The sequence below is a fragment of the Myxocyprinus asiaticus genome, chromosome 20 (genome assembly GCF_019703515.2).
Source record: "Myxocyprinus asiaticus isolate MX2 ecotype Aquarium Trade chromosome 20, UBuf_Myxa_2, whole genome shotgun sequence".
Classification (NCBI taxonomy): Eukaryota; Metazoa; Chordata; class Actinopteri; order Cypriniformes; family Catostomidae; genus Myxocyprinus; species Myxocyprinus asiaticus.
The window spans coordinates 15,597,983-15,622,934 of NC_059363.1; the positions used below are offsets into that span (position 1 = coordinate 15,597,983).

At 41.1% G+C, this 24,952-nt stretch overlaps 1 protein-coding gene across 4 annotated transcripts in view; it reads left to right on the top strand.

Moving 5' to 3' along the window:
• Positions 1-24,952, top strand: part of slc8a1b (solute carrier family 8 member 1b) — a 118,336-nt gene that overhangs the window by 72,273 nt on the left and 21,111 nt on the right. For 3 of the 4 annotated variants that reach the window (XM_051646453.1, XM_051646454.1, XM_051646455.1), the window contains exons 3-5: positions 8,239-8,351; positions 13,502-13,647; positions 20,468-20,567. In XM_051646453.1, coding sequence (XP_051502413.1) covers positions 8,239-8,351; positions 13,502-13,647; positions 20,468-20,567 — 359 coding nt within the window. Of the gene's footprint in view, positions 1-7,853; positions 7,961-8,238; positions 8,352-13,501; positions 13,648-20,467; positions 20,568-24,952 lie in introns of all 4 variants that reach the window. The other variant, XM_051646456.1, reaches the window with a different exon arrangement.

The following is a 24,952-nucleotide window of genomic DNA, read 5'->3' on the forward strand; positions in this document are numbered from 1 at the left end:
ATTGTTTAACTTGGGTCAGACCTTTTGGGTAGCCTTCCACAAGCTTCTCACAATAAGTTGCTGGAATTTTGGCCCATTCCTCCAGACAGAACTGGTGTAACTGAGTCAGGTTTGTAGGCCTCCTTGCTCTCACACGCTTTGTCAGTTCTGCCCACAAATTTTCTATTCAGATTGAGGTCAGGGCATTGTGATGGCCACTCCAATACCTTTACTTTGTTGTCCTTAAGCCATTTTGCCACATCTTTGGAGCTATGCTTGGGGTCATTGTCCATTTGGAAGACCCATTTGCGACCAAGCTTTAACTTCCTGGCTGATGTCTTGAGATGTTGCTTCAATATATCCACATAATTTTCCTTCCTCGTGATTCCATCTATTTTGTGAAGTGCACCAGTCCCTCCTGCAGCAAAGCAACCCCACAACATGATGCTGCCACCCCCATGCTTCACGGTTGGGATGGTGTTCTTTGACTTGCAAGACCTCACCCTTTTTCCTCCAAACATAACAATGGTCATTATGGCCTAACAGTTCAATTTTTGTTTCATCAGACCAGAGGACATTTCTCCAAAAAGTAAGATCTTTGTCACCATGTGCACTTGCAAACTGTAGTCTGACTTTTTTATGCCGGTTTTGGAGTAATGGCTTCTTCCTTGCTAAGCAGCCTTTCAGGTTATGTCAATATAGGACTCGTTTTACTGTGGATAAAGATACTTGTCTACCTGATTCCTTCAGCATCTTCACAAGGTCCTTTGCTGTTGTTCTGGGATTGATTTGCACTTTTCGCACCAAACTACGTTCATCTCAAGGAGACAGAATGTGTCTCCTTCCTGAGCGGTATGATGGCTGCGTGGTCCCATGGTGTTTATACTTGCATACTATTGTTTGTACAGATGAATGTGGTACCTTCAGGCATTTGGAAATTGCTCCCAAGGATGAACCAGACTTGTGGAGGTCCACAATGTTTTTTTTTTGTTTTGTTTTTTTGAGGTCTTGACTGATTTCTTTTGATTTTCCTATGATGTCAAGTAAAGAGGCACTGAGTTTGAAGGTAGGCCTTAAAATACATACACAGGTACACCTCCTATCAGAAGCTAATTGACTAATTGACTAAAGGCTTGACATCATTTTCTGGAATTTTCCAAGCTGCTTAAAATGCACAGTTAACTTAGTGTATTTAAACTTCTGACCCTCTGGAATTGTGATAAAGTCAATTAAAAGTGAAACAATCTGTCTGTAAACAACTGTTGGAAAAATTACTTGTGTCATGCACAAAGTAGATGTCCTAAACGACTTGCCAAAACTATAGTTTGCTAATATTAATTGTGTGTAGTGGTTAAAAAATTTGTTTTAAGTGTATGTAAACTTCTGACTTCAACTGTACATGGTTCTTTCAAGTACAACACAGTCGGTATGAACGTAAAACTCCCAAATCTCACAAATGAAACACACACTGTCTGTAACAGTGCAGCAAAGTTAGAAATGTTATGGCAGCAGACCCCCTTAAAACATCCCCATTAGCAAGAAAGATAGAATCAGATTTAACACAAGAGATGGAATTATACATTTGCAATGACCCATTATGCCATAATTACTGTTTTTAACGGAACAATGAGCAAATGCTGAAAATGTGTCAGAAATGGGTGATACTCCATTGTGCCACCTGGCATGTTTCATTAAAGTGCTTGCAAATGTTTTAAACACCCACAAATCAGCTTGTAATGTCAACAAATTCAAATTATAACACCACAGAGGCCAGAACCAGCTACTAAAAATCGTGTGTAAGAATATGTCTTTGTTTCAAAGCTTTGTAATGTTCATATTAGGCTATAAGCACACACACTCCTCTTCTCGGTTTTCCATCAATCCTCTCCCTCTCTCTTCATTTGCCGGACTCTTTCTCCTTCCATTATTCACCACCCGGTCTCTGCAGCAAGCTCTCATTTCACCCCATTACAGCACAATCAATATCTGCAATATGTGTGTGTGTGTGTGCGTGCATTTCACATGGCTCAAGGTTTGTCACACATACAAAAAGATATAAGTAATAAAGGCATAAGATGTTTGCTTGCACACACTCATACACTTGTGGGTCCAGAGTGCAGTGCAGAATTTGTCAAAAGGAGAGACTGCATTTGCCTTAATGAATTTGTACATTACCATGCTCTCCTGGTGATGGTGGAATGGGTTTCAATTAGTCATTGAGACACACACACATGCACAAACACATACATATACTCTCAATTGTGATTTTTCATTGTGATATGGTTATTACATTTATTTCTCACATACAATGTGTCTCACTTTGTGCTATGGCTCAAGAAAAAGAGTAAATACCCATACATTCATTCTAAACACTTGCATCTGCATGCACACACACATGCATAAAGTTAGCTCAGTACTGATTTGGTGTGGCTGCTCTTTGTGTTAAGGAGCAGACACGATCTGAATTTTAAAGAGATTGCATTAGTTACTTCATCCTCTCCTGCTCTGTTCTGTTCTCTCTTACTTACACACAGACACATACAGTGTAATGTGGCCCTTTGTAAATAGCAGTTGAAAAGTGGCTTTATTTTGGCTTTTTCTGTGGTTGCTAAGCACTGAAAGTCAAACAGCACATGTGTGTGTGTGTGGGGGGGGGGGTTGTGATTTTGCCATAAATATTAAGCTAATAGGCCTGGAACTCATGGCAGTCCAGCTGCAATGACCTAAACGTGGTACCGTGATGGCTATGCATCAGTCACAGTGCTGATCTTGGATCAGTCCCAGAGGTGCGTTCACATCACCGCAGTCACTAACTAACTGTAATGCAGCAGCAGCGTGCCATCAGAGATGCAGGCACTGCAGCAAGAGAGAGAGAGAGATTACGATTCTAACCTCCCTGACTGTCCCACATCTAAATCTATAAAATGTGTCTGTGGATCTTTTAATAGTGTCGTTTAAAAGAAAAAAAAATACTCAGCATTTTTACAAAAGAAGTGATAAGTTTATTCATAATGTTGTTTGGGGAAAATCTTTTCCACAGGAATGTGATAAAATGACATTCTGTGATGTACTCAATTGGAAAATCATTTCATACATAAATAAAAAAAAAATACTGTTTTTTTTTAATACACTTAAAATTTGCTTTACATACAAACAATATATGTTTATGGTTTGTCCCCATTCAGATATCCCCATTATCTACATTATTTGACATCAGCCAATTGTTAAAAAAGAACAGATGATCAGGGCTGATTATTTCTTGTAAAAAGGGTGTGATAAAACACATCGGACAATTAACCTACATCTTGTGCTGTGTGTGAAAATAAAAATGTCTCTCTTGTGGAATTACTTTGAATTGGTTTACAATGACAGCAGGGTTGCAATTTGTAAGCTTCGCACTGCTAGAATTTCACTAGGTGTAACCATTGGCAGTGCTAGGGGTGGGCTACCGGGATTAAGCCCTGAATATCTTCAGTAAAGCCATGAATGTTTTTATCATCTTTTAGTGATGTAAAAAGTACCAGTGCTTTGGTATAAAATTGATACTAAAAATTTATATATTTTAATTAGGGCTGTCGATTTAACCCATTAACACTTTTGCATGTACGATCAAACCGGTTTGATTACACTAGGCTGGGCTCAGACGTGAATGATCAAACAAGTGTGATCTGCATTCGTGCTGCTATTTATCAAAACTAGTCAGTCCGGTTGTGCCTTCTCCCGTTCCGTCCGTCACTCGTTCTCACCACTTCTGGGGCTGGGAAAATGGAAGGGCTAGGTTTTTAGAACCTTCCATGCTTGTATGACGAACTCAGAATCCCATGCTGCATTGCAATGTAAACAATATTGCGGCGTGCATAGCCGGCAATCACATTCACGATCATATCTTATCTATCATAATCAATCATTAGAAGCATCTGAAAACCTGAAACATGGACAGCATGTAGAGACATAGACAATAATGTTATTTAAACTTCTTTCAAAGTTTTTTATCATTTTTTTCAAAGTAATTATCAGTGATTTGAAACAAGGTAACATAAAAAAAAAAAGCAGAAACACCACTCTATCGTTATCGGCAGATTGTTCTAAATAATCAGGTATCGTTATCAGGACACACATTTTTTATCAGTGTATCCCAACTTGTAAGCTCCATCACTGTCCCACAGCTAAATATAAATATGTGCTTGATTACATCCTATGTGTTGTCTACAGATCATTCAAGTTCTTTTAAACAGGAAGTGGTTTCAATTAATGAACCGTATGAACCATGTAAGTTTTTAAGGAGCTGTGTGCCAGAGTGAATATGCATAATGTTGTTGTTGTTGTCAATGTTGTGGTTGTTGGTGGTGTGTGTGTGTGTGCGTGCATGTGTGCGTGCGTGGGTGTGTGTGCATGTGTACAGGTTTAACCTCCATTGTGGGGACCAAATGTACCCACAAGGATAGTAAAACCTGTGTTTGTGTGTTTGTGTGTGTGTCTTTCGTAAGCATGAGCATGTGTATGATCTCATGTTGCAGTGCTCTGTTTCTGGCCAGACATGAATTGGAGCATCTTTTTGTAGCACCTTGTTCAGAGATTCAAGACTCTGAACATATCCCACAAGCCCCTGCTCGTTTGGCTTAAACTAAATCGTGCTTTGATTTCCTGCAGGCTCGAATTTGAGCTGCTAAAGAGAGACAGGCGCTCTCGGAGGAAAACTCAGTTAGCGGGAGTACACACACACACACACACACACACACACAGAGAGAAAGAGAGACAAAGCTACTGTCATCTTTGCTACTGTAACTGAAAAACATGGGGAAAAAATACTGTGCTGAGAATACAAAGTGTGTTTATTTTCATGTCAGTCATGAGAAGTGTCCATGTATGTTTGTTGTGTGTATGTGTATGTCTCTACAGTGGCAAATCTTGGGGGCTGCAGGTGTGTCCCGTGCACCATTGTGTCTCCACTAGACACACCTCCATTCTGGTTTCTGACAGTGTTGTTAGCAGGTGATGTTTGTGTCGGGTGGGCACAGTTTGTCTCTTTCAGAGCTTAAACTGTTGATGTGTAAACTTAGGTTCTAATGTGTTGACCGTTTGTGAACACATTGCCTGCTATGTGTTGACATTAGCTTTTGGCAGAACACTTCTAATTAACATTTCATCTAGAACACACACAGTCCCACAAAATCACTTTGTTTTCTGTCAGATTCAATAGTGATTGTCTCGTACAATTATAAACGTGATAATTCATTTGAAATGAAAGAGAGATGAAACGAGTAATGAAATAAAGTAAAAGTCCAGTAACTACAGATATCAAAGACACTTGACAAGAAAAAACATGCAAAGAATAAAAAGAAAAACGTCCCTAAACGCCTTCACACACAGCATATGCTGTAATTTTTAAACCTTTGTGTGCATGTCAAAGCAGTGCCATGACTACTGATGTAGCCTTAGCGTGCTGGTGTAACCTCAGCTGAACCTAACCCACATTCAGATGAGAAGTGAAGAGGGTCATTCCCACACGCAGCCAAACAACACACACGTATACACACAGAATACCACATTGCACCTTCCAGTGTGTAAGTGTGTATCTGGAAACAATCTGTGATCTCTAGAGGAGCAAAACACTGCGTTTCTGTGACAACCAACGGGATGGAAGGAACATGAATATGTCTCTGAGAGTTGAGAGAGGGAGAGAAAGAATGAGAGAGATAGAGAGGAGTGTTTGTTTATTAATATTCCCTCAAGCACATGCCAACATTTGGACTCTTAACTATTCTCTACATCTCATTCAATCTCTCCCTCCTTTCCTTCACTTTCTCTGTTCGTTCTTTCTTTCTGTAGCTCCTGTGTCTTAAGGAATTGTAGATTGATAGTTGTGGACAGTGAGTGTTTGTTTCTGACTCTTGAGTTTGGATTTCATTCAGCTGGCAGTAACATATCAGAAACATTTTCTACTGAGTGAAAATCGGCAACATTTCCTCTCATCACTGACGTTACCTCAGAACTTTATCAATGGCAATGATTCCTTATTCTTTTCTCTATTGTGGCAGAACGACCCGCCTCTCTATCTCGTCATTGTCGCTTCACCTCTTAGGGTCGTCCTTCAGCCAGGCTCACAATGGGAGTGGGCTGGAGAGAGGTGAGGTGCAACTTAATGTGCCTCGTTTGGGCAGCAGATGAGGGGGCACGCTCATGTGAGTGGAGCCTCATCAACGCTGCCATTAAAACAGAGAGCGTGCCTCACCTCGTGAGCCGTTTCTATCTCCTTGTGCACAAACTGGTGTCCTCGCAGGACCAGGAGCAGAGCGGGGAGGATACCGGCCGAATTAGAGACCCGCACCCACGGCGTGAGTTAGATGTGTCGCCGGGGATGACTGAACGCTTTGCGGCCGACAGGCATGGATGTTTATAAGTTGGAACAAAAATTAATTATATCCCCTCATTCCCCTAATGTAGCCTTTGACAAATTTAATAGAGTGATGTAGTAGTGATATGATAATATTTATTATCAATCTTTTTCTGTACAGTTAGTGTTACTATAGTAAATTCAAGGGTGGTGATGTAGAATTCTGTGCAGAATTCAAATGGTTTCCACTTCTCACGCCTTGCTTCTCACTGATTCTCGCAAAGCTGCGGGTTTAAGAGCTTGAGCTTTAAGAGCTTTGCGCTCACGCTGCTCTGTCCATTGAGCCGAATCCATCTACAGAGCCATACAGGTGCATTAGCCGAGGTTGTGCATCCGCCTGTGTACTGACGCTGCTAAACCAGATACTTCAGATGCGTCGCTAGACTTCAAAATCAGATGAACCATGGTACAAATGCGTACCAACCAGTAGAATTGAGAACCAACTAATAATACTCCAAGTCTAGGTAAATGTTTTAATATAAAGAGGAACTTGACAGTAGATTTGATTATAATGACTGATAAACACCCTCATTTGTAACCTAACGCCCCCCTCTTTACTAATTTGCTCTCAGCGCTCCCTGGCATACTATGAATGTCCCCTAGGGAGAACCCCTGGTCTCAGAGGTCAAACACTGCAGGTTTCAAAGCGTTTCTGATGTTTTTTTCGTCAGTTAGTTCATTTACTGATCTAAACCGAAAAAAAACAAAAAGCTTTGTCTGGACTCAGAAAGGGGTTTATGATTATATATGTACAAATTGTTTTATTTACTGGTAATGAGTACTTTCTACGAGAAGTTAAATTTCACATTTAGATATGCAAATATCACATCCGTAATGCTGGAATTGCTTACAGGTGATGCGTGACCCCAAATATTCAATTAAGCATTGTGTCGTATACCTATACTTGGACAGACAATGGGATAAGCCTTCTGTAGCTCGATTACAACTGTGCATGTAAATGTACTGATTTGTTTACGATTAACTTCATGCTGATTTGTAGTCATGGAAAAATATACACGTAATAAAAGGCGATAAAGTTTAAGAGTTCCGCTTTACCAGTTGTCCCACTTTACTTATGTTCACCCTAACAGAAAGCATGCCACAAAGGCTGTCGATAGAGCTTAACACAGAATATTCCTTTAACCGATGATACCCTAGCGTTAAACATGACATCAGACCAACATAATGTGGTTGGTTCTGGGTATGAAAGTTCTGGTTCATGTGTGCTTAGGGAGACAGGTGATTCTGGGAGTGATGTTGTTACCTTAAGAGGTTTGCATCTCTGACTGTGTGTGTTTACAGTCAGGCTTGAAGAGGCTGCTCTTTCCCTCCTCTCTCTTTTTTCCATCCTCCTCTCATTCTGCTGATCTGCCTGTACATGACTGCATGCCATTTATCTTTCTTCTTTTTACCTTGATCTGTCTTTTCCTCACTCTTTTCCTCCTTTCCTCTCTTTCTCTTTTTCTCCCCCTCTTTCCAGCAAAATGATAAAAGTCAGGATAATTGATGACGAAGAATACGAGAAGAACAAGAGCTTCTTCCTGGAGATTGGAGAGCCTCAGCTTGTAGAGACCAATGAGAAGAGAGGTGGGGGGTGTGGCCTGAGCCTGCAGAGGAAGTCTACACACACACATACACACAGTACATACATCCACCCACATCCTCTGCATCATCATAGGGATCAACTAGAGGCCAAACTACATTATCGACAGCCCTTCGGCCTGGCCCCCCTCCCCAGTGTGTGTGTGTGTGTGTGTGTGTGTGTGTGTGTGTGTGTGTGTGTGTGCACGCATGTGTGCGCATGTGTGTATGTGTGTATCATGCATGTATCATTCCAACCCCCGCCTGTTGTCTTGTTTCTGCAGGAAGACGATAACAGTAAGGGTTCTCGATCGAGAGGAATACGATAAGCAATGCAGCTTTTACATTGAGCTACTGACGCCACTGTGGAGGAGGAGAGGATGGACAGTATACAGAGGTTTCTCTCTCTCCCTCTCACAGACTCCTTTGCTTTTTACTCTCCTCTGCCTCTGGGTAGAGCCTCACACACTTTCTCCTGGTGTCTGTCTGCTATCTTACTAATCAAATAATGTTTCTTTAGTTTCACTTACACACACACACACACACACACACACATAGAAATACATGCCCTCACATACATTAAAGGAGTAATGTCCTACATTTCACATCAGTTTTTAAATTACAGAGTAAGTTGAGGTTTCTTGCACCAAAAACAGTCATCATTTAGTTGTTTCATGACCGTTTTCTTGCTTTTCTCTGACCCTTAAGAGGGTTGCACACCGAACGCATTTGGCGGACAACTTTTGTTTTGCAGGAATGTATGCACAGCTACAAATCCAGAGGCTGCTCAAAATTCTGCAGCGCACTCATATAGTTTTCCATTAAATTTGGTCCAAGTAATTATCAAAGAACAAAGATTATTTACTTTAGCCAGGACTGGATGATACACTGTGTATATGTACATTTCATATAGCCTACACAATGTATTTTCAGTAACAATTATGTCTTTTTGTGGTTTGACAGCTTGAATATAGCCCATTCAAGGCTACATATAGAGAAATTGCATAATAAACATCACCTAATTTCTAATCATTCAGTTTGTGCAGTTGCTCCTGTTTGATACTTTAACCTGCAAGCTCATTAATGACACTTTGTTCATTTTTGAAGAAGTACAAAAAACTTCGTTACATTTGCGTGTATGGTGACTAAATCCACTTCGGACTGCCACCTGCAACGTATCGATGCCTCCTGTGTTTTTTACAGTACCTTTAAGACTTTTATATGCATATACATCTGTTACAGTATAACTGGCTAACCTCTTAGCATGTGAAAGGAGTAGTAATGCTTACTCACGGGCTGCGAGTGTGCTCTCAGGTCCAATATAGTTTGCACTGCTCCATACTTCATTAACAGCCTATTTGCCTGAAGTCTTAATTTATTATAATAGGATCACAAAACAACTTAAATTTGTCCTGATATGACCACTTTAATTTATAGTCATAATCTCTTACACAACCTTCATGTAGTTTACCATAAACAATGTGCTCAGAATACGGCATAAAAACCATATTAACTTTACAAGATCATAAAAAAGTATTTCCACACAATAATTCATTACTAGAAACAGAAAGGAAATATCAATACTCACCAGCAAATGAGTTCAGATGTTAGGCTTTAAATTATGAGGAGAGGTTAGGAGAGCTATACGAGAGAGAGAGAGAGAGAGAGAGAGATGCACTGCAGCACTTAAGATTGTGAGCTGTCTTCAAAGGCGATGTTGATAGAGTATGTTTCATCTCACATTTATTTTCTAGGAAGCAATACCACTCGGTTTCCCAGCAGTTTAGTGTTTTGCTGTATATCAAATATTTTTTGTCATATTTGCATTTACTTTAGGGTATTCATTTGCTTTTAGTTGATGCTTTGGTTTCCTCAGAGTTGTCATGCTGTGTTTTAGCATGATAAGTCTGAGAAGAAAAAAAAGATAATCCAGGAGAGTTTGTGAGAGAGAATCCAAAGGTTAAAAAATAGAGAATAGCAAATAATAAGAGAGAGGAATGTCAGGTAGAGTTCAATCAAAGGCAGCTGGACTTGGTTATGAATTATTTTGATGGCATTTTGCCACTAATCCATTTGGCTTCATCAGTGATTAAAAAAAAACATTTATTTCGCCACTCGAATAATTAATAATCAAGCCCAGTTACCTTTGATTAGCTTTGCCTGCAAGACGTTCTAAAATCACCTGGATGATTCAAAACCTTCATAGATAAGAGAAAAGGGATTACATACTGTATGAGGTGAAGAAAAAAGGAAAGAGGCACCGGGAAAATAAAGGACAACAAAAGAGGAAAGAAAAGGAGGGATGAGAATGACAGGAAAGGATGGCTGGATGGACTGTGTGTGTGTGGTTGTTGGTAAGATATGGTGCATTAAGCTGCAGACAGGAAATAATAGGTCTGTCTTCAAGGACAGAATAGAGGAGAGAGAGAAGCTCAACCAATTAAATCAATATCAGATTGATTCACACTTCAGTCTTTTGTTGTTCATTTCTGTTCTTTCTTAAATCACTCAGTTTGAAGAGGTTTGTCACAGATTAAACACATTAACACTCATGTCAACTGATTCACAATGTGGATGTGAAACACCATATGCACACAGATCTGTATTAAACACTTTTGAGAGTGTTCTTCCAGTCAGTTATTGTTCAATGTGTTCCTCTTCAACTGTTCTTCAGTCAGTTATTGTTCAGTCTTTTCCTTTTCAATTGTTCTTCAGTCAGTCATTTTTCACCCTGTTCCTTTTTGGCTGTTCTTCAGTCCATTTTTCTTTAGACTGTTCCTCTTTAGCTATTCTTCAGTCGGCTATTGTTCAGTGTGTCCCTCTTCAACTGTTCTTCAGTCAGTTAGTGTTCAGTCTTTTCCTTTTCAGCTGTTCTTCATTCAGTCTTTTAGCTGTTCTTTAGTCCATTTTTCTTTAGACTGTTCCTCTTTAGCTATTCTTCCGTCGGTTATTGTTCAGTGTGTTTCTCTTCAACTGTTCTTCAGTCGGTTATTGTTCAATCTGTTTCTTTTCAACTGTTCTTCAGTCAGTTATTGTTCAGTCTGTTCCTTTTTAGCTGTTCTGTAGTCCATTATTGTTCAGTCTGTTCCTCTTCGGCTGTTCTTCAGTCAGTTATTGTTCAGTTTGTTCCTATTAAGCTGTTCTTCAGTCAGTTCCTCTTCAGCTGTTCATATTTTTCAGTCTGTTCAATATGTTATTGTTCAGTCTGTTCAGACTTGAATGTTGTTGACTAAAACCATGGAGCAGTGCTAAGGAAGTTGGTGGATTTGTGTAAAAGACTAAACACATTTTTAGTGGATAAATAGATAGATACTAATAGATACAAATAGATAGTAAAGGAGAAAGTAATGTGTGGAGGCGTGTTTTGTTATCTCACACATCAATAGGAAGTAAGGAAGTGTGGAAAGAGAGTAATTTATGAAAAAATAACCATCTAAGAATAAAGTTGAACAGATTACACCATAACATATGAACATATACTGTAACATCAAGGCACAAAGAGAGGGAGAGAGAGAGAGAGAGAGAGAGAGAGAGAGAGAGAGAGACTGTTTACGCTACAGGAGCAGGTTGTACTGCTATTAAATGGACAGTACATCTTGTGTGCTGGAATCCTCCACTTATGCCTCAGGGTTCATTTGTGGCTTGAGATTTATTATTTCATTAGATTTTTCATTACATTTCTGCCCATGAGTTTCTTGTTTGCATTAAGCTTGGGAATCTTGTCATCATAACATGGTTTTATGACTATTGCTGTTGTTGGTGTAACAATTATGCCAGCTCAGCTTGTGACTGAAAATAAATATGGAATGAAGAAAGAGAAAGAGATAAGTGATAGTGAAAATATATTTAGGCAATATCACACAAGCGAGAGTGCTGTTTGTATTGAAAATCACCATGGCTGTGATTCGGCCGCAGGTAATCACAGCTGTGCTGATATTCACTACAACAGCACAACTGCAAGTGTTAAATTGCTTGATGTTAGATATGCTGCAATTCCAGACATGTGTGTTGTTAAATTAAATATCAAAACTCTTGGAACAGTACCTGTCCAATCAGATTAGAGGAGCATGTAACATGCTTTTTAATGAGTATAGTTTGCCAAAATAGTTACAGCAGAGTTAAACAGAATCTCAACGTGGCTGGCATTCCACAGGTGCTGGTTTATTTGCGAATCACTGTCAATATCAAAATAGATCATAGTCAACACACTCTCACGGCGTAATCGTCAGGATTCGTACGACTTTTCTGAATTTGCCTAATTCATATGATATCGTGTGACTGCAGTCGTTTGAATTCCTACAACTTTCACTACAGCCAATGACGTCGCTGAACATCGTTTCCATCTAATACACGACAATTACTTGCTTCTGTCACACACAACAGCTTCCTATCATGTTTACACACTCTACTTATTGGTTAAGTTTAGATAAGAGGTTTGGGTAAGGGCATAATATTATTAAATTAATGCCTTGTGCGCAGAACTCACGCTTACTTCCGCATTAGACATCTGGGAATTTGCACGTGATGAAATCGTATGAGTTTATGCAAACAACATCGTGCAAGACCATACGAAATAGCCAACTTGTAAATTATGTATGACTTTTCATGAGATTGGGTTGTCATAGTTATCAGTCACTCCACTTTCAACAGCATTGTTGTATAAAATAAGACAACACAAATGAGCAACAGAAATGTAATAAATTATTGTGCCTACAGACACACGATGTGCACTTAAAGGGGCAGTACCCAGTTCTACCTGTTAAACGTGAAATTAACAGTTGTATAAAGGAGGACTGAAAGCAGTTTTAGAATAAAATTTACAACAAATTTCCCCAAAGGATTTTAGTTTTCTTCTTTCCCAAACCTTCACCTTTGTCTTCAACAGTGTTTGCATGTGTATTGGGTTGTACTGTATACCTCTAATATAACAATTGCTTTCCTTTCCAAACCTCATCATACCTCCATCCTTCAGGCTTGCATCTGGTGCTTTTCCTTTGGTGCTCTCATTTCAGAGTGTGTGTGTGTGTGTGTGTGTGTGTGTGTGTGTGTGTGTGTGTGTGTGTGCACGTGTGCCGGCACGTGCGCACGTGTGTGTGTGTAATTGTGGGAGTTTGACCAGTCACATAATCTGGGGTTGCTTATGTCACACAATTATTTACCAGAATTCCAATGGGCCTATTTAAGCTGCAATACATGACACAAATAAAGGAAACATTTAGCCACTGACATATTTCTCATATACAGGGTCAGAGTAGTGTGTGTATATGTGCTCTCTTAATAAATATAAGTTTTGTGAAATGGGCCCAGTTTTCTAAATTTATCAAAGATGGTCTGAGATTTTGACCTTTTAAGTATTTACCCTGCAGAGCCAAATTCTTGTGTGTACATTAGCTGTATTTCATAACCTGTACACAATCCAGTTTATCCACAAAAACCTATTGATAACAAATAATCCATAAACAAATTATTGAGCTGTTTGATTAAAACATGAATTCACTGGTTTGCTAGTCTTTTTTCCTGCTCTCTGATTGGTGCTTTTATTTTCAGAGGAGGAGAAAGAGGCAGAGCAGGAAGAGCAGGAGCCTCTGACAGGCGAAGAGGAAGAGGAACGTCGTATCGCTGAGATGGGGAAGCCAATGCTCGGAGATCACCCCAAACTGGAGATCATCATTGAAGAGTCCTATGAATTCAAGGTGTGTGTTAATCTAGCCGCATGCTATGTAAAGCTAACACAAATACAGGTGACCAAAAAATAGCAAACATGCAATCACACAGGTAACTACAAATCTTAAAGAGATAGTTTCCCCAAAAAATGAAAATTATCTCATCATTTACTCACCCTCATGCCATCCCAGACATTTATGACTTTCTTTCTTCTGCAGAACACAAAGATTTTTAGAAGAATATCTCAACTCTGTAGGTCCATTCAATGCAAGTGAATGTTGGCCAGAACTTTGAAGGACAAAAAGCATATAAAGGCAGCATAAAATGAATACATATGACTCCAGTAGTTAAGTCCATATCTTGATATGATATTGTGGCAGCGGTGGCCTGGTCGAGCGTCCGTCCGGAGAGAGAGAAAGAGGTAAGGGCGCTGACACCTGAGCTAAATTATGTCTAACACCTGTCTCTAATTCCAGTGAGCATGGAGAGAGCGGCATATAAGCAGCCACGCTACCAGCAGACAGGGAGAGAGTGTCTGGCACAAGGAAGCCCATGGTGCTCGAGAAGCTGTTGTGTTTAACCTATTGTGTTTGTGAAGCTAATGTGTTTAAGTGACTACGTGCCTGTGAAGCTGATGAGTTTGTGAAGTTGTAAATTATTGAAGTGGCCGATTAAAAAGTCTTACCTGAGCCTGGAACCCACTTCCCTGTGTCCTCCTTCCCTTCTGCTGTGAAGTCGTGTTACACTGGTGCCGAGACCCGGGACATTGAAGTACACCCCATGGAGGCCTCACAGTTGGCAGAGATCCTCAAGTCCCTCACCGGCCTACACCAGACCCACAAACAATCCCTGCTTGAGCTTCGCCAAGACCAAGATCGCCGGTTCTTCGAGATCCTAAGAGCTCAAGCAGAGGACAGGCATGCGATCCAGAGCCTCCTCAGCCAGGAGACATGATTATGAGGTAAAGCGAACCGATAGAGGGGGCGCGCGTCAAATTTATCACCTCAACTACCTGAAATTGTGGAGGGAGGCGGCCCCTGTGACATTGGCTATGGTAGTTCCGGGGAGGGTGGAGCTCGGGCCGGAGGTAAACACAAAAAACAATCAAGTCACCCCGGTCAATTTTGGATACCACCTCTCACCGTACCAACTCACAGAGGTTGCCAAACTACAACAAGAATTTGCGGATGTGTTTTCCCCTCTACTGGGTCGCATGAACCTCATCCAGCATCACATCGAGACCCAGCCGGGGGTGGTGGTACGTACCCATCCCTACCGATTGCCCGAACATTTAAAAAAATAGTCCGGGAAGAATTGGATGCAATGCTCGATATGGGAGTGTGGCAGCGGGGGCGTGGTCAAGCATCTCTCCGGAGAGAGAAAGAGCGGTAAGGGCGCTTACACCTGAGCTAAATTATGTATAACACCTGTCTCTAATTTCAGTGAGCACGGGGAGAGCGGCATAAATAGAGACACACCGCAAATAGGAGACAGAGAGAGCCTGGGCACGACAGACCCAAGCAAGAAGCAAAGAGTTTTTTATTACAAATGATGAGAGTTTATTTTTGTGAAGCAGTGTGTGATTGTTGATCAACTTTGTGCATAACGCAAAGACTGGGAGACTGTAATTTGTACTGCAGAGAGAGAGAAAATAAACCCTTACCTGAACCAGGAAAACTGCTTCTCGCCTCCTCTTTACAGGGAGTAATAGAGGAATCCCACAGCGACTGGTCCTGCCTGGTTCTGTGTGGATTATAGAAAAGTCAACGTGGTGTCTAAATTTGATGCCTACCCAGTGCCTCGTATTGATGAGTTGCTCGATCGGTTAGGCACTGCTCATTTTTACTCGACGCTGGATTTGACAAAGGGTTATTTGCAGATCCCCTTGACACCAATTTCCCGTGAAAAAACTGCTTTCTCCACACTGTTCGGATTACACCAATTTGTGACACTTCCGTTCGGTTTGTTTGGGGCTTCGGCCATGTTTCAGCGCCTCATGGACCGAATCCTCAGACCGCATTCGGCTTACGCCGCTGCCTATTTGGATGGCATCATCATTTATAGCAATGATTGGCAGCGGCATATGCAGCATGAGGGCGGTTCTGAGGTCGCTGCGACAGGCAAGGCTCACAGCACACCCTAAGAAGTGCACGATTGGGTGGGTGGAGGTATGGTATCTGGGGTTCCACTTGGGCCATGGGCAGGTGCGTAACCAAATTGACAAGATGGCAGCTATTGCGACCTGCCCGAGACCCAAGACCAAAAAGGGGGTGAGACAGTTCCTGGGGCTGGCTGGCTATTATAGGAGATTTGTGCCTAACTATTCGGACATCACCAGCCCGCTGACTGATGCCACTAAAAAGGGAGCTCCAGACCCATTCCAGTGGACGGAGCAGTGCCAACAGGCATTTACCCAGGTTAAAGCCACACTTTGCGGGGGGCCGCTTTTACATGCACCTAATTTCTCTCTCCCTTTTATGTTGCAGATGGATGCTTCAGACAGGGGGCTGGGGGCCGTACTCTCGCAGGTGGTGGAGGGGGAGGAGCACCCAGTGCTGTACATCAGCCGCAAGCTTTGAAACAAAGTACAGCACCATGGAAAAGGAGTGTCTGGCCATCAAGTGGGCGGTCCTCACTCTCCGCTACTACCTGCTGAGGCCTTCACCCTCTGCTCAGATCACGCCCCACTCCAATGGCTCCACCGCATGAAGGATACCAACGTACGGATCACCTGGTAGTATCTGGCTCTCCAGCCCTTTAAATTCAAGGTGGTCCACAGACCGGGGGCGCAGATGGCTGTCGCCGACTTCCTTTCCAGAAATGGGGGGGGAGTGGCAGACAGGCCGGATGGCGCCCCGGTGGGGATATGTGGCAGCGGGGGCGTGGTCGAGCGTCCATCCGGAGAGAGAGAAAGCAGTAAGGGCACTGACACCTGAGCTAAATTATGTCTAACACCTGTCTCTAATTCCAGTGAGCATGGGGAGAGCGGCATATAAGCGGCCACGCTACCAGCAGACAGGGAGAGAGAGTCTGGCACAAGGAAGCCCACGGTGCTCAAGAAGCTGTTGTGTTTAACCTATTGTGTTTGTGAAGCTAATGTGTTTAAGTGACTTCATGCCTGTGAAGCTGATGAGTTTGTGAAGTTGTAAAGTATTGAAGTGGCCGAATAAAAAGTCTTACCTGAGCCTGGAACCTGCTTCCCTGTGTCCTCCTTCCCTTCTGCTGTGAAGTCGTGTTACAGATATGATAGGTGTGGGTGAGAAACAGATCAATATTTAAGTCCTTTTTTCCTTCCCTGTAGGTTGGTCAAGATTACTATCAAATAACATATTTAAAATCAGCAGTAAAGTCTGACAACAATGGTATCATAAATTGTGCTTCTTTAGCTCAGATTATGCTAAAAACGCTAATTTTTAGGCTTTTTCAGCTAATGCACATGTGCATTCTCGAGTTGACTGACAGGCGAGGTACAGTTGAAGTCAGAAGTTTACAGACACCTTAACCAAATACATTTAAACTCACAAATTCCTGACATTTAATTGTAGAAAACATTCCCTGTCTTAGGTCAGTTATGATAACTACTTTATTTTAAGAATGTAAAATGTCAGAATAATAGTAGAGAAAATTATTTATTTCAGCTTTTATTTCTTTCATCATATTCCCAGTGGGTCAGAAGTTTAAATACAACTTGTTAGTATTTGGTAGCATTGCCTTTAAATTGTTTAACTTGGGTCAAATGTTTTGGGTAGCCTTTCACAAGCTTCTCACAATAAGTTGCTGGAATTTGTCCCATTCCTCCAGACAGAACTGGTGTAACTGAGTCAGGTTTGTAGGCCTCCTTGCTTGCACACGCTTTTTCAGTTCTGCCCACAAATGTTCTGTCAGACTGAGGTCAAGGCTTTGTGATGGCCACTCCAATACCTTTACTTTGTTGTCTTTAAGCCATTTTGCCACAACTTTGGAGGTATGCTTGGGGTCATTGTTCATTTGGAAGACCCATTTGTGACCGAGCTTTAACTTCATGGCTAATGTCTTGAGATTTTGCTTCAATATATTCACATAATTTTCCTTCCTCGTGATACCATCTATTTTGTGAAGTGTACCAGTCCCTCCTGCAGCAAAGCACCCTCACAACAGCATGCTGCCACCCCCATGCTTCACGGTTGGGATGGTGTTTTTTCGGCTTGCAAGCCTCACCCTTTTTCCTCCAAACATAACGATGTTCATTATGGCCAGAAAGTTCAATTTTTGTTTCATCAGACCAGAGGACATGTCTCCAAAAAGTCCCCATGTGCACTTGCAAACTGTATTCTGGCTTTTTTATGGCGGTTTTGGAGCATTGGCTTCTTCCTTTCTGAGCAGCCATTCAGGTTATGTCGATATAGGACTCGTTTTACTGTGGATATAAGTACTTGCCTACCTGTTTCCTCCAGCATCTTTACAAGGTCCTTTGCTGTTGTTCTGGGATTGATTTGCCCTTTTCACACCAAACTATGTTCATCTCTAGGAGACAGAATTTGTCTCCTTCCTGAGCGGTATGATGGCTGCGTGGTCCCATGTTTATACTTGCGTACAGTTGTTTGTACAGATGAACGTAGTTTGGCGTGGTTTGGGATTTTGGCATGAATGAAGGCTTTTGGAAATTGCTCCCAAGGATGAACCAGACTTGTGGAGGTCCACAATTTTTTTCTGAGGTCTTGGCTGATTTCTTTTGATTTTCCCATGATGTCAAGCAAAGAGGCACTGAGTTTAAAGGTAGGCCTTAAAATACATCCACAGGTACACCTCCAATTCAGTACACCTCCTATCAGAAGCTAATTGGCTAATTGTCTAAGGCTTAACATAATTTTCTGGAATATTCCAAGCTGCTTAAAGGCACAGTTAACTTAGTGTATGTAAACGTCTGACCCACTGGAATTGTGATATTGTCAATTTAAAGTGAAACAATGTGTCTGTAAACAATTGTTGGAAAAATTACTCGTGTCATGCACAAAGTAGATGTCCTAAACGACTTGCTAAAACTATAGTTTGCTAATATTAAATCTATGGAGTGGTTAAAAAATTAGTTTTAATTACTTCAACCTCAGTGTATGTAAACTTCTGACTTCTAAAAGATGATTGTCTCTTTTACCTTCTCTTATCTTTTCTACATCCGTTGACCATTGGGTGTTCCAATTTCTCCCATTTGTTTTATTAGCAGTGGCCCGTCTCTGATGAACAGTCTCTGGTAATATGCACAAATAATGCAAATAGCCAAAAACAGAAGGAGAACTCTTAGGAGAGGAGAGCGCTTAGGAGGGCTGCTTGAAAGTGGAGATTTATATATATTGATCTGTTTCTCACCCACACCTCTCATATCGCTTTAGAAGACATGGATTTAACTACTGGAGTTGTATGGATTACTTTTTTGCTATCTTTATGTGCTTTTTTGAACTTTCAAAGTTCTGGCCAAGATTAATTTGCATTGGATGGACTGGAATAGCATTGCTGAGACATTCCTCTAAAAAATCTTTGTTTGTGTTCTGCAGAAGAAAGAAAGTCATACACATCTGGGATGGCATGAGTGAGGGTAAATGATGAGAGAATTTTCATTTTTGGGTGAACAATACCTTTAAAAACTCATCAGACACACATCAGAATATAAGCAGAGTTGTGTAAATTACTAAAATATGTAAACAGCTAATTACTTCTCTAAAATTGTAATCAGATTACTGACTTACTGATTACATCATTAGATAAGTAATCACATTTCTGCTATCGGGAAGACTCGCAAACTTGAGTGAAATTTAAGATGACATTTATTTGATGAATATAAAACAGAAATGTGATGTCTCTCTTTGGCGTAAGCCATGTCTGGCAGTCCGAAGAAGTTGTACTCGGAACCATCATATCCTGCCAGAGATAGGAGGCAGGGGCAAGGAGCCTACCCCCGTGCAGGACGGGACTCAACTGGTGATGGTGGGGTGGTGGAGGTTGCCGTGTTAGCACACTGAAACAGCAATGTGATAGATTGTGAGCAGACTAATAAAGCATTGGCTTACATGTGATTGGCTAGGAGTTACTTAGCTAATGGCGTGATGATGTACAGCTGCTAGTCTTCCCACTAGAACTATGCTGCACTTACATTTATTACTTTTAAGTTACTTTCTAAAATACTTTTCACAGAAAATCTTTTGTTTTCTGTTCAACAAATTCTGCGCTTTATTTCCTCCTCGTTCATTGACACATTAAAGGATGCACGCATTTAATCTGTCACAAAATGCAAGCAGATGTACATATTCATGTAATTCATGTTTTAAAATGAATTAATATTATTTCTGAAAAGTGTAACTCAAGTTATTAAAAGTAATGAACTTATTTGAATGTCAGTAACTGTAATCTGATTACAAGAATTTGAAATGTAATTAAACTCTTCACTACGCTATTTTTGTACTAAAAGGTAATTAAATTACAGTAATGAATTACTTTGGAATTAGATAAGTGTGTAGATGCCTCCCTAAATACAAGTTTCATCCTTATTACTTATAGAAACACACAAGACACATTCTCGCTCTTCAAGGAGCTAAACATTGGCTTCTCATTGGTCGCCTACACACACTTTAGGCTGATACACATATAGAACCACATGTACACATGCACACACTGTGTGCAGACGATCCCACACACACTTCACAGTAGGTCAGAACAAAGAGCAGTCAAAAGCCCTCGACAGGCTGTGTTCCGCCTCGTCTGATGTGTGTGTGCAGACGTGTGTGTGTAGACGTGTGTTTGTATTAATGTTTTCATTTGCGCTGAACAATAAGGATATCCATTTTCTTTGTGCACTTTCTTTCTTTGTCTTCTCTGTAGAACACTGTTGACAAGCTGATTAAAAAGACAAACTTGGCACTTCTAGTTGGCACCAACAGCTGGAGGGACCAATTCATTGAGGCAATTACAGTCAGTGCTGGTGAGTGTGTGTGAGCATTATCATGTGGGTTCATTTTAGTCTGTGTGTATCACTGGGAGTCAGTTTAGTGATGGAATCAATGGAATTGCAAAAATTTACTGTTTTAGAACAGGCTTTCCAAACACTCTCCCTGTCTGAGTTTAATTGACATACAGATAGCCCGCCCCAAACTCATGTTATTGCTTGAGCCAATGTTGCTGTGTCGGGCTGGCTGGGATGTTCAAACGAACTGAGCAATGTTTTGATTGCACCACAGTGTTTACACTTAACTTTTATGGGGAATCTGCTGATGGCTTATTTATAGTTCTCCACATGTTAAGCTGGAATAGATGTATTTTAACAAAAAAATGACACACAGCTGTCTATCACTGTTTTTGATTCAGCTACATAAATTGCATAAAATGTTGCGTTGTTATGGTTCCAGCATGTTAGCAAATATGGGTATGGGTATGCACATGTGTAGTCGTTTACAAGCAGAGACATTATGATGGGGCACCCTGATGTAAAGTGCCCCCTGGTGTACAAGAAACCCAACTCCACAACCTTACCTAGCTCAGATTTCTTACAGCAGCTTCTTTGTGCAAAGGAGAATGTAAAAATGTTAGTGCTGCCGAAGTTAACACGTTAATGCAAAATTCATTTAATACCAAAAAAATGTGTTAATACTGTTAACGCATATGACCCTTTGAATAAACCGTAGTTCATGAGAAGCGAGTCAATTCGCGCAAATGCCGCTAATATCACGTGCATTGCCGTCGGGAAAACAAATGGTGGGAGACATAATGCTGAGACCTGCGCCAAGCATTTTATCAATGTAGCATAGCAGTAGAACATGCCCGCAAAGCAAAGATAGAGCTCCTAACATTGTAACATCATTGCAGCAGCAAGACAGCTGTCATTTAAACACCAGCCTTGCACTGCAAGGCACGGTGCGAGCGCGATGCAAAAGTTGTGAGGCACGGTGTGAGCGCGTAGTGAAAGTACGAGCGCATGGCGATCGTCTGTGTTCCGCGACTGCTACCAGGTCCTTGAATAACATATAATGTTCAAGTAAGGGCAGCCGGTGGAGTTTCTGGTGCCCCCTAGGGAGTTGGTACCCTACGCAGACTTCGTAATATGTGTATAGGGAGCGGCGGTACTGATTACTGGCTAACGGAAACTCTGCTGCTGTCTCCAAGGTTCTGTCACAGCATCTCTGTTTGACATTGCACTACCCAATGCAGAAGTTGAAGACATTGCTGGAACTCTGCAGGTAATCTACACTGTCATGTGGGGTTAACTCATTTAATCCCACCGGTTACAATTGTGACTGGGGTCTAAAAGGAGTTTTTGATGTATATTACACAGAATTGTAAATGACAGTGCAGACTTTTTTGCATGTCTGTCAAAACTCCATAGAAAGAAGCAAATAAATCCTGTCATAATACACTTACAAATACCATATTTTGTACATAATTTGAATTGAGTTGTGCTGTGTTCTTTTTCAGTTGTTCAACTCTGTTGGTGGGGTAGGTTTTGTGTGGATGACTGAAAAATACATCTGGATGAAGCATATTTTGTCCACTCATGTTTATAAAGAGATTGTGATTAATTGCGATTAACTACAAAAAAATATTTTAATCGTTTGACAGACCTAAATGTACAAGCAGAAAGAAATTAGAGCAAAGATAGAATGAGCCAGAGAAACAAAAACTTCAGTTTGTGCTCTCTGAAGTAATTAGCACTCGCAATACGACCTCAGAAAGAGTGATGATCACAGAGGCTGCCCTCACTCTGTGTGTGTGTGTGTGTGTGTGTGTGGATCAGGTGTTGGGGACTTAGTGGTTCACACTTGAACACCTCTCAGTGTGCCAATTTGTGCTCTGGGGCAAAGCAAGGTTAAAAGCCTGTGTGTCTGCTGTCAGAACTGACCTGTAATCACCTGTACACTGCTGAAGACAGCCGGGCATGGACTGCTGTCAGACCAGCCACAGCAGTTACAATGAGCCTTCATGACTTTTCATACAGCATCTGGTTTCTTTAGTGTTTCAAAACAGCCAGGTTTTGAAATGGTAAGGCTTTTTTAATACATTCAAATGGAAACATTTCTAAGTGTTTCTAGTTGTTTAGAATTTTTTTAATCATTAAATACCAAATTGGATTTTATCATTTTCTGATGAAACATGAGTGGTGCTAGTGGGAGAGTGTTGTGGGTGGTTGCCAGGACATTGCTATGTCGTTCTGAGGGGTTATAATCACATTGCTAGTAGTTGCCAATTTTTGGGTGAACTATCCCTGTAAATGGTGTGGTGCGAGTTACACTTAGTTTAATGCTTAGTGATGGGGTTTGTTTAAATCTTTTACCTTGAGTATGAGCAATAGTAAAAGTGATGCTCGCCTAAACAAGCATTACTAATTATTGTGCTGGATATTTTCTGTGAATATTCTGTTATTCAGAATGATCCAGATTTGGAAATCCTATGTTTTGCTATCCAGGATCAGGTAATCTATTTTACTTTTATGTTGGTTTTTCAAAGCAACATTGGATTGGATCACCCTGATCCAGATACAAACTTTTCAAGATTACCAAATCCAGATTACCAGTGCTCTAAATGGGACTGCATATCAAAATGTAGGCTACTAGCTATGTAAAGAACAACAGGTAGAATAGCCAGCATGGGGTCACTTTAAGTGTTTTTGTTTGAAGAGACAGAAAACATCACAATAAAACAATACAAACATCCCCTTCCTTTTTCAGTTTCTTTTAAACAGTCAGACCCCTCATCTAAGCCACAACAAATAAATACAAACAAACAAATATACATTCACAAATACATGGTGGATATTTTGAACGTGTTTTAAATCATTAAAAGGCTAAATGTCCAATAATTAACAAAATAAAGTACGTTTAGAGTTCTTCATTTGTAGAGTCCAGCTTTTTGAAGCTCTGCTTTTAGGAGTCAGATCTCAAGTCTTGCTTTGGTTTGCTGTAGTTGGGTAAGAGTGATTTGTTCCTCTGCCAGACGAATCTGTACTTCTGCTCTTTCGGTTTCTCGTTTAACAAGTGATTTATAGGCATCATCATCTGTGTTTGGGAAAGAACGCTTCTGGCCTCTTTTCGGAGCTCCTGTGGCAATAACTACTGGCTCTACCAGTGAGGATCCACCTGCTTCCTCAATAACAGGGCTGAGATCCAGAATAAATGCTCCTTCTGCATTAGAAGGATCTGTGTCGCTTTCCTTTTCAGTCGTGGACTCACCGTCCCCAACAACACCTTGAATCCCATTCAGAGATTGAGAGTTTCTACCTCCAAAAATGTCAAGAACCACATCTGTGTAATCACCTCTCCTAAAGGGCTTATTGCCTGTTTGGGTGCATTTTGCTTCAGCATGGTCCTTTGTTGCCCTGGCCTTCAGATTTTTCCATCTAAATTTCACTTGCTCTGTAGTCCTCTTCTGGCCACACCCCATGGCATTCACATTTTGGGTGATTTCATCCCAAATAGCTTTTTTCTTTTTATTAGACACTTCTCCACCCTTAGTAGAGATAAAACTTCCTACTATTGAGGCATAATGGTGCCTAACACCCTCCAGCAATGCGTGGGTTTCTACAACTGTGAAATTAGGTCCTTTTGAGTCCATGGTACCACCTCTTTGGTGTAATGAATGTAGAGTTCATAGGCCTTGGTCTTGATTGAGTTAAGTGAACACAAGCCAAAGCACATCAGCTAATTGATCTTTACTGGGTGTGTGTTTGAAAAGACCAATCACAGTCGTCTTATTCAGCCTTTCTCAGAGGACTTACAGAGAGGCACTGACATGGCAGGCATTGTCCATCGCCACCACCAGTTTGGAAGGAGAGAATTTCATCAAAGGGTGTATGTTGAGCGTACAAAACCACTGGAACAGTACACCACTGAGGAACTGTATACTCGGTTTCGCTTTGGGAATGCTGATATTAAGTACATTGCAGACCTTATCAGGCCAAAACTTCAACGCAGAACCCGAAGGAGTCACGCTCTGTCTGTGAAGAACAGGTCCTCATTGCTCTGCACTTCTATGCAACTGGGACTTTCTATCAAGTTGTTGGTGACAATATAGGAGTGAACAAATCAACTGTCAGTGATGTGGTGAAATCTGTCAATTGCATTGGCGAGCCAAGTCAATCAATTTGTTTCATTTCCAAAGGATGACCAGATTGCCCAGAGCAAGCACAAGCTTTTTCTTTTAGGAAACATGCCCAATACTATTGGGGTTATTGACTGCACTCATGTGCACATACAAGCACCTCATGAGAGGGAGTGGGAGTATGTCAATCAAAGGTTAAGGCACAGCGTCAACATCCAACTTGTGGGCGACGCTGACCTCATCATCACAAACTGCGTCGTGAGGTGGCCTGGGTCTGTC